This window comes from Ranitomeya variabilis, chromosome 6 (assembly GCF_051348905.1).
Source record: "Ranitomeya variabilis isolate aRanVar5 chromosome 6, aRanVar5.hap1, whole genome shotgun sequence".
Lineage (NCBI taxonomy): Eukaryota > Metazoa > Chordata > Amphibia > Anura > Dendrobatidae > Ranitomeya > Ranitomeya variabilis.
This window is the reverse complement of record NC_135237.1, coordinates 508179730-508195663: the sequence shown is the minus strand read 5'-3', so window position 1 is coordinate 508195663 and position 15934 is coordinate 508179730. Positions and strand designations below refer to the sequence as shown.

The 15934-nt window shown below is 42.5% G+C and overlaps 1 protein-coding gene across 3 annotated transcripts in view; it reads right to left on the bottom strand.

Annotated features, from left to right (window-relative positions):
• Positions 1–15934, bottom strand: part of VPS13B (vacuolar protein sorting 13 homolog B) — a 1111190-nt gene that overhangs the window by 20298 nt on the left and 1074958 nt on the right. For all 3 annotated transcript variants that reach the window (XM_077270879.1, XM_077270877.1, XM_077270878.1), the window contains exons 57-58: positions 13605–13781; positions 9717–9887 (exon numbers count right to left, since the gene is read on the bottom strand). In XM_077270879.1, the coding sequence (XP_077126994.1) occupies positions 9717–9887; positions 13605–13781 (348 nt within the window). The remainder of the gene's footprint in view (positions 1–9716; positions 9888–13604; positions 13782–15934) is intronic.

The following is a 15934-nucleotide window of genomic DNA, read 5'->3' as shown; positions in this document are numbered from 1 at the left end:
CCCTATCTTGACTGGAAAAAAAAAACAGAAATGTAGAAATTTTGCAAATTTAATAAAAAAAGAAAAACTGAAATATCACATGGCCATAAGTATTCAGACTCTTTGCTCAGACACTCATATTTAAGTCACATGCTGTCCATTTCCTTGTGATCCTCCTTGAGATGTTCTGTACTTCATTGGAGTCCAGTATTGTGTAATTAAACTGATAGTACTTGATTTGGAAAGGCACACACCTGTCTATATAAGACCTCACAGCTCACAGTGCATGTCAGACCAAATGAGAATCATGAGGTCAAAGGAACTGGCCAATGAGCTCAGAGACAGAATTGTGGCAAGGCACAGATCTGGCCAAGGTTACAACAGAATTTCTGCAGTACTCAAGGTTCCTAAGAGCACAGTGGCCTCCATAATCCTTAAATGGTAGAAGTTTGGGACCACCAGAAGTCTTCCTAGACCTGTCTGTCCAGCCAAACTGAGCAATCGTGGGAGAAGAGCCTTGGTGAGAGAGGTAAAGAAGAATCCTAAGATCACTGTGTCTGACCTCCAGAGATGCAGTAGGGAGATGGGAGAAAGTTCCACAAAGTCAACTATCACTGCAGCCCTCCGCCAGTCGGGCCTTTATGACAGAATGGCCTGACGGAAGCTTCTTCTCAGTGCAAGACATGTGAAAGCCCACATAGAGTTTGCTAAAAAACACATGAAGGACTCCCAGACTATGAGAAATAAGATTCTCTGGTCTGATGAGACAAAGACAGACCTTTTTGGTGATAATTCTAAGCGGTATGTGTGGAGAAAACCAGGCACTGCTCATCACCTGCCCAATACAATCCCAACAGTGAAACATGGTGGTGCCAGCATCATGCTATAGGGTGTTTTTCACCTGCAGGGACAGGACGACTGGTTGTCATTGAAGGGTATAAGAATGCGATCAAGTACAGATATATCCTGGATGAAAACCTCTTCTAGAGTGCTCTGGACCTCAGAATTGGCCGAAGGCTCACCTTCCAACAAGACAATGACCCTAAGCACACAGCTAAACTAAGAAAGGAGTGGCTTCAGAACAACTCTGTGACATTCTTGACTGACCCAGCCAGAGACCTGACCTAAACCCAATTGAGCATCTCTGGAGAGACCTGAAAATGACTGTCCACCAACGTTCACCATCCAACCTGACGGAACTGGAGAGGATCTGCAACGAAGAATGGCCGAGGATCCCCAAATCCAGGTGTGAAAAACTTGTTACATCATTCCCAAGAAGACTCATGGCTATACTAGCTCAAAATGCTTCTACTCAATACTGAGCAAAGGGTCTGAATACTTATGACCATGTGATATGTCAGTTTTTCTTTTTTAATAAATCTGCAAAAATTACTACATTTCTTTTTTTTTCAGTCAAGATGGGGTGCAGAGTGTACATTAATGAGAAAAAATGAACTTTTTTGAAATTACCAAATGGCTGCAACGAAACAAAGAGTGAAAAATGCAAAGGGGTCTGAATACTTTCCGCACCCACTGGATGTGTGTAGTATAGTGATAATATTTATTGTATCAGTTCTCTTGAATCCGCTTACCCAAATGAATGAATTCTCAATGGCCATGTGCCCTACTACAACACTTTTTTTAAGCAGGTCTATCACCTTGCTAACCTTCCTTCCGTAGTTTCCCCCACCCTATGAATATTTACAGATACTGGCTGGTGATGGGATCACGCAGTCTTACATGAACACCTGTAATTAATATGAAGATGGCTGGACCACACCATACGAGCACTTTTCCCTCTGCGTCACCCTATCTCCTTATACATTGTAAGCTTGTGACTTCCCTTACTCCTTCTCTGTAACGTCTGATGAGGATTGCGCAGGAACCCTCCGAATTGGAAATTGCTACCAAGTATGTTGGTTCTATATAAAGATAATTATTAGGTCTATTTATGGTTGTGATATAGGACCACTATGAATGAATTATAGTCCTGCATACAATATAATATATGTTACGATACATTTTGTGAGGGGGAAGCTCCACAATGAATCTTTGCCCACTGCCTACGATAAAGGAACATCTATAGCTAACGCTCAGCCTAGGCCCTGTGTCTAAATACTTAAGCCAAGGCAGAGAGCCTTGTTGGCACCCCCCCGGCATCGAGAACACAGGAGACCAGCCCAGTCACACCCCCTGTATATGGGTCTTATATACTAACACTGGAAAGGATGAAAGTGCCAATATCCTCTAGGAAAAGACAATGACTTCTCTATTGCGTGCGACAGAGGTCACTGTACTGCCGGGATCCTGGGATTAACCTCAGCAGAACCTCCGAGTGGAATTTGCAGGATTATCACATGACAATACCCACATCATTGGATGCTAAACGTAAATCACTTCCAGCACTTCTGGCCCGACATGTAACGCTTCACCACTTCCTCTTGGGACCTTTTTGTGGTTTGTGATTGTAATTTCAGGACCAACGTACCACATATTATGAAAATCTACAAATCCTTAGAGAGTCATCTCTTGCGACCTTTTCCCATGGAATGTCTATGGTCGTTTTGATCTGCCATCCTTAGGACAATGGAACAGAGAAGGCAGCTGAAAGGGCGGCTCGTGTCACATGAAGTACAACAAGATACAGTACATGTGTACATACCCTGCGTGCATGCCGATAATGTCCTGCAGCCAACAAAGAACGCACCACAAGCGAGCAAAGCTTTACAAAACTCATCGCAATATATTTAATTACAGAGAATCAATCATCCTTATTAAAAAAATCCTGCCGCATCATAATTCACATAGACGGACACATGAAATTGTGGCATAATGGAGGCAGGGGGCATAAAAAAAGCCTCATATCTTGGTATAGTAAAAGTATGTGCAAACTACGTCTTATTCAGGGTTCTCCGATCGTACCCCGCCTGAAAAAGAGCTAAAGAAATGCTAAAAAGAATAAACACAAACTGCAATGTAAAAAGCACTTGCTGTTTATAAGTTCCATTTTTTTAGCGTTTTGCTTCAGGTTTCCAAAGAAGCCAGGCGGCTAAAAGAAGTAACCTGACCATTTTTCATGTTGCTCATTAGATAACACAAAACAAGTTTTAAAAACATTCAGATGGCAAAGACATAAGCTTTGACCAAAAACGCGCCAAAAAGCTTCAGAAATAAAAATGTTGCCGACTCCAGTAGCGCCTTCCTTGTGAACAACTCAATGGGTGCTTGCCCTAAGACTTCACATCACATCTGAGCCTTCAGTAAGACGTACGTCGGAGATTTCCACTGCATATTATTATTATTATTATTTATATAGCACCATTGATTCCATGGTGCTGTACATGAGAAGGGGTTACATACAAGTTACAGATATCACTTACAGTAAGCAATCTAACAATGACAGACTGATACAGAGGGGCGAGGACCCCGCCCTTGCGGGCTTACATTCTACAGGATGGTGGGGAAGGAGACATTAGGTTGGGGGTTGCAGGAGCTCCGGTGTTGGTGAGGCGGTAGCTCCGGTAGTAATGAGGAGGCAGCGGGGTCAGTGCAGGCTGTAGCTTTCCTGAAGAGATGTGTTTTCAGGTTCCATCTGAAGGATCCGAATGTGGTGGATAACCGGACGTGTTGGGGCAAAGAACTCCAGAGGATGGGGGATATTCGGGAGAAGTCTTGGAGGCGGTTGGGCGAGGAGCGGATAAGTGTGGAGGAGAGAAGGAGGTCTTGGGAGGACCGGAGATTACGTGAGGGAAGATATCGGGAGATCAGTTCAGAGATATATGGAGGAGACAGGTTATGGATGGCTTTGTAGGTCACTATTAGTAATTTGAACTGGATACGCTGAGGGAATGGGAGCCAGTGAAGAGATTTGCAGAGGGGGGAAGCGGAGGAGTAGCGAGGAGAGAGATGGATTAGTCGGGCAGCAGAGTTAAGGACGGACTGGAGAGGTGCAAGGGTGTTAGCAGGGAGGCCCATAAAGCATTGCCAATAAAACTCATGATGAATCGGTCTCCATGAGGGAAGCCGGTTTCCTACCAAAACTAGTTAAATAGACAACTAATAACGCTGATCACAAAAATGGCTCCATGCAATGTCACAAATGAAGCCACTATGGAAGAGCTGCCTTCTGACACTGAACTATTGGATGTAGCAATAGTTTCTTTTTATTTACACGACACTTCCCATATCCCGACCCATTCAGGAATGCTGGGGGCATTGTGACTCATGGATGTACAAGAAAAGATTCTCACTGTCTCCAATAAATATAGATTTTAGCTTTTTCTTCTATCGGGACTGTTTGACAATGAAGAAAAAATGATTAACAAAACAATTTATACACACATTTCCAAGAAGAATAAGAGCAGAAAAGCACAACACAGAATTTTAGGAAAAGACGCTTCAGAATTGTTATTTCGCGAGGAATAAAAGCATTTGCCAAAAACAGACATGATCTTTGGTTTCAAGCCTCTTAGCAGGAAAAAGTAATTTCTGACAGTGCTTTGGGAAATGCTCGTGAGCATCAGAGTGGAAAGAAGGACACAGTCATGTAAACACGTACTGCATGGATCCAGCAGGACAAGGCTTGGACAATCGTTCTCCTCTTCCCGTGTGGTGAGAGAAGAGGCTTATAATTTTGTTTGAGCGGAAAGCAAATGTCACATAAACCTGCACCTCTCACCGCCGAGCAATGAGACCCAGAGAAGGGCAGAGGGCGACTGATCAGAGCAAGACTCAAAAATCGGAATATGTCGGCCGTGGCAGATGGGCTTGTTGGCCACATCTTCATAAAAATCTATAAAAAACACTTCCGACTTTTGCTACAGTAAATTAAAAAAAGTTTTTAAACTTCTTAGTTTTTCTTGAACATCGCTTTTAAAATGTTCATCTTACCCACCACCCTGCATCCATGCTGGAAAAAGGCTGAATATATACAGGTCCTTCTCAAAAAATTAGCATATAGTGTTAAATTTCATTATTTACCATAATGTAATGATTACAATTAAACTTTCATATATTATAGATTCATTATCCACCAACTGAAATTTGTCAGGTCTTTTATTGTTTTAATACTGATGATTTTGGCATACAACTCCTGATAACCCAAAAAACCTGTCTCAATAAATTAGCATATTTCACCCGGCCAATCAAATAAAAGTGTTTTTTAATAACAAACAAAACAACCATCAAATAATAATGTTCAGTTATGCACTCAATACTTGGTCGGGAATCCTTTGGCAGAAATGACTGCTTCAATGCGGCGTGGCATGGAGGCAATCAGCCTGTGACACTGCTGAGATGTTATGGAGGCCCAGGATGCTTCAATAGCGGCCTTAAGCTCATCCAGAGTGTTGGGTCTTGCGTCTCTCAACTTTCTCTTCACAATATCCCACAGATTCTCTATGGGGTTCAGGTCAGGAGAGTTGGCAGGCCAATTGAGCACAGTAATACCATGGTCAGTAAACCATTTACCAGTGGTTTTGGCACTGTGAGCAGGTGCCAGGTCGTGCTGAAAAATGAAATCTTCATCTCCATAAAGCATTTCAGCCGATGGAAGCATGAAGTGCTCCAAAATCTCCTGATAGCTAGCTGCATTGACCCTGCCCTTGATGAAACACAGTGGACCAACACCAGCAGCTGACATGGCACCCCACACCATCACTGACTGTGGGTACTTGACACTGGACTTCAGGCATTTTGGCATTTCCTTCTCCCCAGTCTTCCTCCAGACTCTGGCACCTTGATTTCCGAATGACATGCAAAATTTGCTTTCATCAGAAAAAAGTACTTGGGACCACTTAGCAAAAGTCCAGTGCTGCTTCTCTGTAGCCCAGGTCAGGCGCTTCTGCCGCTGTTTATGGTTCAAAAGTGGCTTTACCTGGGGAATGCGGCACCTGTAGCCCATTTCCTGCACACGCCTGTGCACGGTGGCTCTGGATGTTTCCACACCAGACTCAGTCCACTGCTTCCTCAGGTTCCCCAAGGTCTGGAATCGGTCCTTCTCCACAATCTTCCTCAGGGTCTGGTCACCTCTTCTCGTTGTACAGCGTTTTCTGCCACATTGTTTCCTTCCAACAGACTTACCATTGAGGTGCCTTGATACAGCACTCTGGGAACAGCCTATTTGTTGAGAAATTTCTTTCTGGGTCTTACCCTCTTGCTTGAGGGTGTCAATGATGGCCTTCTTGACATCTGTCAGGTCGCTAGTCTTACCCATGATGGGGGTTTTGAGTAATGAACCAGGCAGGGAGTTTTTAAAAGCCTCAGGTATCTTTGGCATGTGTTTAGAGTTAATTAGTTGATTCAGAAGATTAGGGTAATAGGTCGTTTAGAGAACCTTTTCTTGATATGCTAATTTATTGAGACAGGTTTTTTGGGTTATCAGGAGTTGTATGCCAAAATCATCAGTATTAAAACAATAAAAGACCTGACAAATTTCAGTTGGTGGATAATGAATCTATAATATATGAAAGTTTAATTGTAATCATTACATTATGGTAAATAATGAAATTTAACACTATATGCTAATTTTTTGAGAAGGACCTGTATGACTTCTTTAGAGAGGACCATTTAGTTTCTAATTAGCGCTACTCCACTGATTCTAGGAAAGTTTTTGTTTTTCTTCTGGGCTCCAGCTGTATCCTACCTGCGCTCCAGCACTGAGCAGATTGATAAAACGTTTTGTGGGAAATTACGCAGTATAACTTGCAATTTATACTGTTTCTGTACTTAGGTGTCCTGTGGGAGGTCCTACATACGGACCACCTACTGGACTCCTATTCGTAGACTTAAATGAATAAATTACTAGTACTGAATCTTTTCCCCACAAAACCTTATATCAATCTGCTCCGCTCCTCCAGCTCCATAACATGCTTCTGGCAGATCAAACATTGAGATGTTCAATGAGACAGATTTTCCGCCATAATCTTTACCTGGGAACTGCTAGACTTTTCTCTCAAGGAAAATAGAAAATAATTCCGTCTTCACTATAACGAAAATTCTCAGTTTCAATTATTTACAATTATACAATAAAACCATGTTCCAATATAACATTGGCTCGGGTTTCAAGTAAAACTCCACAAACTTGAATTTTTCCATTCTTATTGTTTACTTCACTTTAAGCCAAAAGGGCTTTTATCTCCTGAGTTACAGCGCTGGTTGTTAATGTGCATTAATGATCGTACAGTTTATTACATATAAACGGAAAAATCACTTGAAGAACATCAGATTCAGACAGGACACGGCAGGGGGGTAACTGCGCCTGGTGCGCCCCCATGCAGATCACAAAAACTTTCCATAATATGACAGACCCCATGTGAAGGAGGGAAGTTGGTGCAATCTTGCCCAAAACCATTCAATCGTTCCTCTGACTGAGTAGGTACAATGGCGGCGGTTTTTCTTTTTCTTCTATTTTGCTATTACTTGCTATCCTACATCTATTATACTTAAAGGGAACCTGTCACCCCCAAAATCGAAGTTGAGCTAAGCCCACCGGCATCAGGGGCTTATCTACAGCATTCTGGAATGCTGTAGATAAGCCCCCGATGTATCCTGAAAGATGAGAAAAAGAGGTTAGATTATACTCACCCAGGGGCGGTCCGATCCGATGGTCGTTGCGGTCCGGGGCCTCCCATCTTCATAGGATGACGTCCTCTTCTTGTCTTCAAGCTGCGGCTCCGGCGTACTTTGTCTGCACTGTTGAGAGCAGAGCAAAGTACTGCAGTGCGCAGGCGCTGGGCCTCTCTGACCTTTCCTGGCGCCTGCGCACTGCAGTACTTTCCTCTGCCCTCAACAGGGCAAATCAGTACACCTGCGCCAGAGGAAGACAAGAAGAGGACATTATTGTAAGAAGATGGGAGGCCCCGGACCGGACGGGACCGCCCCTGGGTGAGTATAATCTAACCTCTTTTTCTCATCTTTCAGGATACATTGGGGGCTTATCTACAGCATTACAGAACTGTAGATAAGCCCCTGATGCTAGTGGGCTTAGCTCACCTTCGATTTTGGGGGTGACAGGTTCCCTTTAAAGGAAAAGTTCTGGTAAGTCTAAAGCAAATCCTATCTATATATCATAACTACCTACAATACGAGTCTATGAGAGCCAAGGAGAGTTTCATGGGCATTAAACTGTATGAAGATAATGACGGCTGGGTGAGGGTTCAGAAGACGAGTCCTGCATCCTATTAGCAATTTTATACATATCCAGATATGTCATAAAGGCTTAAAGAAAACCACTTGCCACAAATATGTTGTTTTTTTTATTTCCAGAAAATGCCGCTGTTCCTGTGCCTCTGTGTTCCTGCGATATGGCCTCCTCTTTGCTGTATATAAATCTAATCTTGTTATCCAAGTAGGTGTGACCTTCAACTCTTCTTTCTGGGAATCTCCTTGATGATCGCACCCAGTTGGCAAAGCAGCTAAATTTTCATACAGGAAAGAGGGGGCCAGAGCTCAAGTCAGGAGAGGCGCAAGAGCAAAAGAAAAACACCCCAGATTCAGGAGACCAGCAGCATTCACAGCAAGTAAAAAAAATATATGTATATGTCACTTTAATTGTAAGATGGAAACAAAAAACTTTAGAATTCCCAGTCTACTACAAGCAGTTGAGAATGAAAGCCATATTGTGCTGCATCTGGTGCTGGAGCGCTTGCTAGCAGATAATGTGCGTCAGGAGAGAGAGTCCCAAAACAGCACAAGTCCTTATAGATGGTGGGTGCAGGCATTGTACAGCCCTGAGCTGATAAATTACATGTAGACATACATTAGATAGATAGATAGATAGATAGATAGATAATAGATAAGATAGAGATAGATGATAGATAGATAATAGATAAGAGATAGATATTATGTAGACAGATAATAGATAGATATTGTATAGATAGATAATAGATAATATAGATAGATAATAGATAGATAATAGATAAATACGGTAGATAGATAGATAGATAGATAGATAATAGATAGATAGATAGATAATAGATAGATAGATAGATAGATAATAGATAGATAGATAGATAATAGATAGATAGATAGATAGATAGATAGATAGATAGATAGATAGATAGATAGATAGATAGATAGATGATAAACCATGGAGGCAGCACACAAGCTAAAGGTGAAAAGTGCTACTGAACAGCCCAAAATGGTGACCGTTTGCACAAAGTGTGAGCCTTTCTCAAGCTGAAACATCACCATTTTGGGCTATTAAATAGCACTTTTTTCACCTTTTACCGGTGTGCTGCCTCCATTTTTCATCTTCTATAGTGAAGGTTTGGTATTTCCCTGGGGGACACGGCACCCAGGAATGCCTCTGGCTGTTGCGGTTTCTCTCTTTTCTTTTTTTGTAGATAAACAGAAAGATACAACAGAACACAGCAGCCTCTGTAAGTGCTAAGATAAATGCAAAAACTGAATATATGACATTTAGACTGTATTACTGCTATATAGAATATACTTAATATAAAATTAAGTTACTTAGCGCACAAATTGGCCAATTTATACGAGCCCACCAGCCACGACAAGGCGTACCTTTAAAGCGCAGGTATTAGGATCCAGCACTAATTAAACACGGCGTTACACTGCAATGTTTGCATACACCTTAGCGCATGCAGAGCGCTGCTGCATTCTTTCTTTGTATATTACGCAGTCAGAGCCGCTTGCACCTGTTCTTGCTTTATTCTGTGGTCAGTGTTTTTTGTAGCCAGATACACAGATTAGATCTAGGAATATTGTCACATTACCCAGTAAGCTGATCCCCAGGCGGGACAAGCCTTGTCTCAGTCCTTCTCCCAGATTGTCCGGCAGTTGTCTCCTCCATTCCTCTTGCCTGTTGTAATGTTCTTCGTCCAGAGAAAGCCGGTCCATGTTCCGGGCTAAACTTGTAGCCAGGTTGGTGAGGGAAGTCAGGGTTCCTAATGATAACAAGAAACAATTGACTTGTATTTTTTATGGAAATCGATTCATTTTTTACATTGAGCGACTCACAAAGAACAATTGTGACCCAGTTAGTATGATAAGGGACTCTGAGGCTTTGGCCGCAGTCCCCGGCACGTCTCCACTAGATGTCACCGTCTGTACACGCTCGCCGCTCTCGTCCGCTGGCCGGGGTAGGGTTTCTAATAGCCCACAGGAACACTGAACACACTTAAGGTTTCCCCATCTATCACGTGCGGTGGGATCCACAGCCAGCATCACATTACTCCTGGGGGGTGTCAGCACATCACTTCTTGGAAGGCTCCCACAGTAGATGTATAGCAGGATTTGCAATATATTGCGGATGAGTATCATATACCCATACAAGCTTAAAATCAATGTAATGGTGCTGGTATGTGGGGGATTTTCCTGGTATATGACCACACAGAAATATTAATATTTCTGAACTTATGATTTATTCATTATTTTTATTACCAGTACGCTCCATGGAAATGAAATCTCCCCTCTGGCAAGTGCTAGTAATAATTCAGCATCGTAGCCAGGAGTGAATATGATATATAAGCAGCGAGTGTTATCAAGCGTACCCCAGATCCTGCTCATGAATCCTGAGACGGCAGAAGATAATCCTATTCCTGGCTCCCACATGCAGAATACATATTGTACATGTGGGGCGTCAGGATAGCAATTGTGGGAGCTCTGGGATCTGGGAAAGAAGGCCTGATATCCTGAACAAACCCTAAAAAATTCTACAAAAAAATACTTAGCAGTTCAATCCCCGCAGCTCCAGCGCTGACACTCTGGTGGTCCTCTCCCTGGGGCGATGACGCAACGTACATCCACATGAGCCCTACTGCAGGGAAGGACACGCAGCCCAGAAGGGAACACCAGAGGGGTGACTATTGAACAGGTATTCCTTATTTTAGGGGGGTTTGTTATCACATCTCCTGCTGTTACTCCAAATTTTAAAAAGGCAGATACTCTCTTTAAAAGATCTGCTACTTGGCACACACTTCCTTGTCGCTACGACGGTACGATCCGTGACGTTCCAGCGATATCCATACGATATCGCGGTGTCTGACACGCTACTGCGATCAGGGACCCTGCTGAGAATCGTACGTCGTAGCAGATCGTTTGGAACTTTCTTTCGTCGCTGGATCTCCCGCTGTCATCGCTGGATCGGTGTGTGTGACACCGATCCAACGATGCGTTCGCTTGTAACCAGGGTAAACATCGGGTTACTAAGCGCAGGGCCGCACTTAGTAACCCGATGTTTACCCTGGTTACCATTGTAAAAGTTAAAAAAACCAAACCGTACATACTCACATTCCGGTGTCCGTCAGGTCCCTTGCAGTCTGCTTCCCGCTCTGACTGACTGCCGGCCGGAATGTAAGAGCAGAGCACAGCGGTGACGTCACCGCTGTGCTCTGCTTTCACTTTACGGCGGCACTCAGTCAGTGCGGGAAGCAGACTGCAAGGGACCTGACAGACACCGGAATGTGAGTATGTACGGTTTGGGTTTTTTTACTTTTACGATGGTAACCAGGGTAAACATCGGGTCACTAAGCGCGGCCCTGCGCTTAGTAACCCGATGTTTACCCTGGTTACCCGGGGCCTTCGGCATCGTTGGTCGCTGGAGAGCGGTCTGTGTGACAGCTCCCCAGCGACCACACAACGACTTTCCAACGATCACGGCCAGGTCGTATCGCTGGTCGTGATCGTTGGAAAGTTGCAGAGTGTGACAGTACCCTTAATCTCCCAAGTGCTATCTCACTTCAATGGCTACAGATAAAATGTAGTCCACCAGAAGACACAGGGATGTAGCTATTGGGGTTGCCCATGGACCTACATGGCACAGAAGACTAGCAATGGCATAAGTAAGACGGATAACACAAAACACAAACAAGCAGCCATAGATTCCCATAAAATACATATACACTTTATTAAATATCAAATATATGATAATACTAAAAAAGATAGGTACAATATAGCAAAGGTGAGGAACAGTGTACACACTCAATGACCATACATCAAAAAAGGGCTAAAGGGCACCACCACTGCATCAACATAATCATAGCATATAGTTGTTTAAGGCACAAGAGCCGCAAATGTACCAAAGCAAATGCCTATATATTATATTGGTCAGTGCCATATAAGCATTCAAAGCAAAAGAATCATGATAGAGTAATGGTAGAGTACCCGATGTGTGTAGCAGCGGAGGACCGTCAGCCCACCCCGACGCGCGTTTCGGAGCACCCACCTTCTTCCTCAGGGGGCGTGCTCTACCATTACTCCATCATGATTCATTTGCTTTGAATGCTTATATGGCACTGACCAATATAATATATAGGCATTTGCTTTGGTACATTTGCGGCTCTTGTGCCTTAAACAACTATATGCTATGATTATGTTGATGCAGTGGTGGTACCCTTTAGCCCTTTTTTGATGTATGGTCATTGAGTGTGTACACTGTTCCTCACCTTTGCTATATTGTACCTGTCTTTTTTAGTATTGTCATATATTTGATATTTAATAAAGTTTAGACGTATTTTATGGGATTCTATGGCTGCTTGTTTGTGTTTTGTGTTATTTGCATTCTGCAGTTGCCGCTGTTACGGTCCCTATTTACATGTATTTGACATGTGACATTAGTCTGTTGATAAATTGATCTCTTTACATGTAAGATGCGTGTTACAACTGTGTTATTATAAGACGGGGCAGAACGGTGATATCATGCCCTCTGATCACACTTGGAGCGCTTATGGCAAAACGATATTTAATTAATCATTTTGTCAGCATGTATGTAGACTCTATACTATATGATGACACTCACTGGTGTGGTGCATGTAAAGGCATAGGTGGAGACCCAGGACCAGTAGCTCTGAGCTTCCAATTTTTACATAGTGAATGTCATAATTTTCTACAGAATAGAACAGTTTAAACTCCTTTTCACTTACTATTTTTTATTGTAAATCATTCTTCCACAATCTCTCTAGTGCTGCACCTATTATCTGAAATGCTCTTCCTCCTGCCTACAGATATTACAAGTTCTACAGAATATTTACTTTCTACAATTCAATGTCCTCACACATCACATCTGGTATATACTAAAGATTAAGGTTTAAAAAGGACATTTCACTGTATTTTTTAAATTTAAGCTAAGTTCCTCCTCCGATTGCTGCTGCTCCACCCATTCAGGAACAGTTTTTCTTTTTCTTCTGTGCCCCTCCAATCCAATGTTATGATGCTCGGTAATAAAGATGCAAGTTTTCCTGTCAATCAAATGGGCGTGGAACACAGAACTTCTCTGTGGGTCAGCCGTGTTTTGATTGGACAAAAGAGCCAACAGCTACAGACAAGTTATGTGGTACACGCACGATTGGTTGAAGGGAAAATTTCTATCTTTATTACTGGGAGGCATAACTTTGCAACAGAGGGGCACAGAAGGAAAAGAAAAACTGTTCTAGAATCAGCGCAGCAGCATCAATTGAAGGAAGTATTCAGTTGAAATAAAAAAAATCTCAAGAAATGTCCCCTTTAAGTATGCTGGAAATGACACATGAACAAGTCCCTATGTGCAATCTACTAAATTTTTACACTTGATAAAAAGTGGGACAACTGTTATATTGACATGAACAATTTCCACTGAATGTCCAGCAAGATGACAATAGCTTCTGAGAACGCAGACTCCGACGTACCTTTAGAAATGTGCTTTACAAATGATGTGGTTCCCCTGGAGACGCCACTCACAAAGGCTCCAGGACCACGGGTAAGACCTTCATATGGGAGTCTGAAGAAGTCAGCAATTCCATTCCCAATACTCCGCACGAGACTGGCAGGACTTCCCAGAATATCTAAGGATCCAACCACCCAGCCTATATAGGGAAAAACACATATTTGTGAACGGAAAGAAAATGTGCACAGAAAAAAAATCCATAAAAGAGCTGAATACTACTTGTCTATTTGTAGCACAATACAATAAACTACTGCCTGCAATAAAAATACAACTAAAATTGTTGAAGGCAATCAGGAAGAAACAGAAGACATGAAAAGGGCACATGACCTTAGCGAGGAAGCACATTAAAGAGAACCTGTCGGAATTTAGCACTATAAATTAAAAGCATTCAAATAAGCGCTCTCTGCTGGATGAATTTAACGGTAGATACTGGAAATTCAAATGAATGGCCATCTTTGTAATACATGGACCGGCCTACTCCACAATAACATGATTAGCACTCGGACTAACAGATGGGGCCCGAAGTAAGAACTGCATCCTATGTGGTTGACTTGCCCTAAAAAGATGTGTGTATATATAGATAGAGAGATTAGCTTGTCTTCCAGACTTCCTTTTTCTGCAGGTTTTAAGAGAATTATTATTTTTTTCTGTACACGCAAATGTCCTCTGCAGAGAGGAATAAGACTTGATATCTAGTGCCATCTATTGGATATTGCAATTCTAAAAGTCAGTCTAGACCCTTCAACGAGCCTTGATACATGACTTAGGATAAGAATCCAAACCACAAACTCCATTTGCAGACACGTGTTTCAGTATGTTTGCCCCTCTTCAGTGCATAGCAGGAGATCTGATTTGGCTACGTAAGAGGCCTCTGTCTTAGGGTTTATGGATACATTTCTTCTTGTGGAGAGTGCCAAGCCGGCATGAGAAGACTTCTAGGCCATGCAATGCTCCTCTGGGAATTTAAATATGCAAATAACCTCTACACAGAGGAGGAATCCTAAAAGTCAATATTGACCTATTAATGAGCCTTGGAAAATGACTTAGGATAAGCAGCCAAACCAGAAACTCACTTTGCAGACACGTGTTTCTGGGTGTTTGTCCCTCCTCAGTGCAAAGCAAGATATCTGACTTGGCTAGGTGAGAGGCCTCTGACTGTGGGACTAAGGGGGAACGTTTCTCCTTGTTTTCCATCCATACATGGTTACCTTGCTGCAGATTACTTGGATGTTCATGAGGCTCCTGTAGATCTGGGCCTTACGTTACAGCTCAGTGTAAGAACAGAGTATTGTCCTGATATGACATAGACCCTACAATACATCATCATACTTGGATGGCTCTGTCTTTCCAGGACTGATCTCATATTTTTTACGTTCCCTTGTTTCTGCCCCTGAACGGTTGATAGCTCATCGTTGTGTTCTACATGGGAGGAATGTGAGACAGCTACGAACATTCATGACAATTACCAGAGTGCAGTACGGAGAAGCTGGACTCGCTCGCTACCAAGGTCATTTCTAGGCGGTGATGTGAAATTTACCACTTCATTCCACATCACTTCTGGGAATCAATTTATCAACAGTTTACAGTACAGCTGGCCCCAAAATAATGGTTTCCCCTTCAGGTTGACACTTTCTCTCTTCTGCACTGTGATCACATTTTGGCTTTGAACAAGCTGTCATCATCGTCTTCTTCGTAACGCAGGATGTGGGTCTCCAGTGTCTGTCCTATCAGCTGGAGCCCAACAACGGCTATCACAATCACTACACTATAACAAGCCGTCACAGGACGGGGTGAGGACAGGGGGAAGGACATGAGAACTGAACAGAGGATGGTTACATACTGCTAAAACTGCAGAACTTACAGAATCTACATTATTTTAAAAGGGTATTGTCATTACAAGACGTTATTACTTATCCAGATCGGTCTGGTAACCTGAACCTTGTTTTACATATATTTACATCTATATAGCCGTATGTTAGCTAGTTTTTTTGCAAGATGAGCTGTAGTTTTGAATGACACATTCACTTTGCAACATAACATACTGAAAAATAGGAAGAAAGGTGAAAAAAAAAATCTGAATTTTTTTTGGCTTTTGTTTACAGTGTTCAATGCACAAAACGGGTAAAAACATTTTAGCATTATGATTCTTCATATTTCAAACGTGTATTTGTATATATATATATATTAGTGGTAAACAACCCTCAACTTTGTAAAGAAAAGAAAATTGGGCTGTGGCGCTTTTTTTTTTCCTGCCATGCGACGGCTTGTTTTCAGTGTGTGCAGTTGTCATTC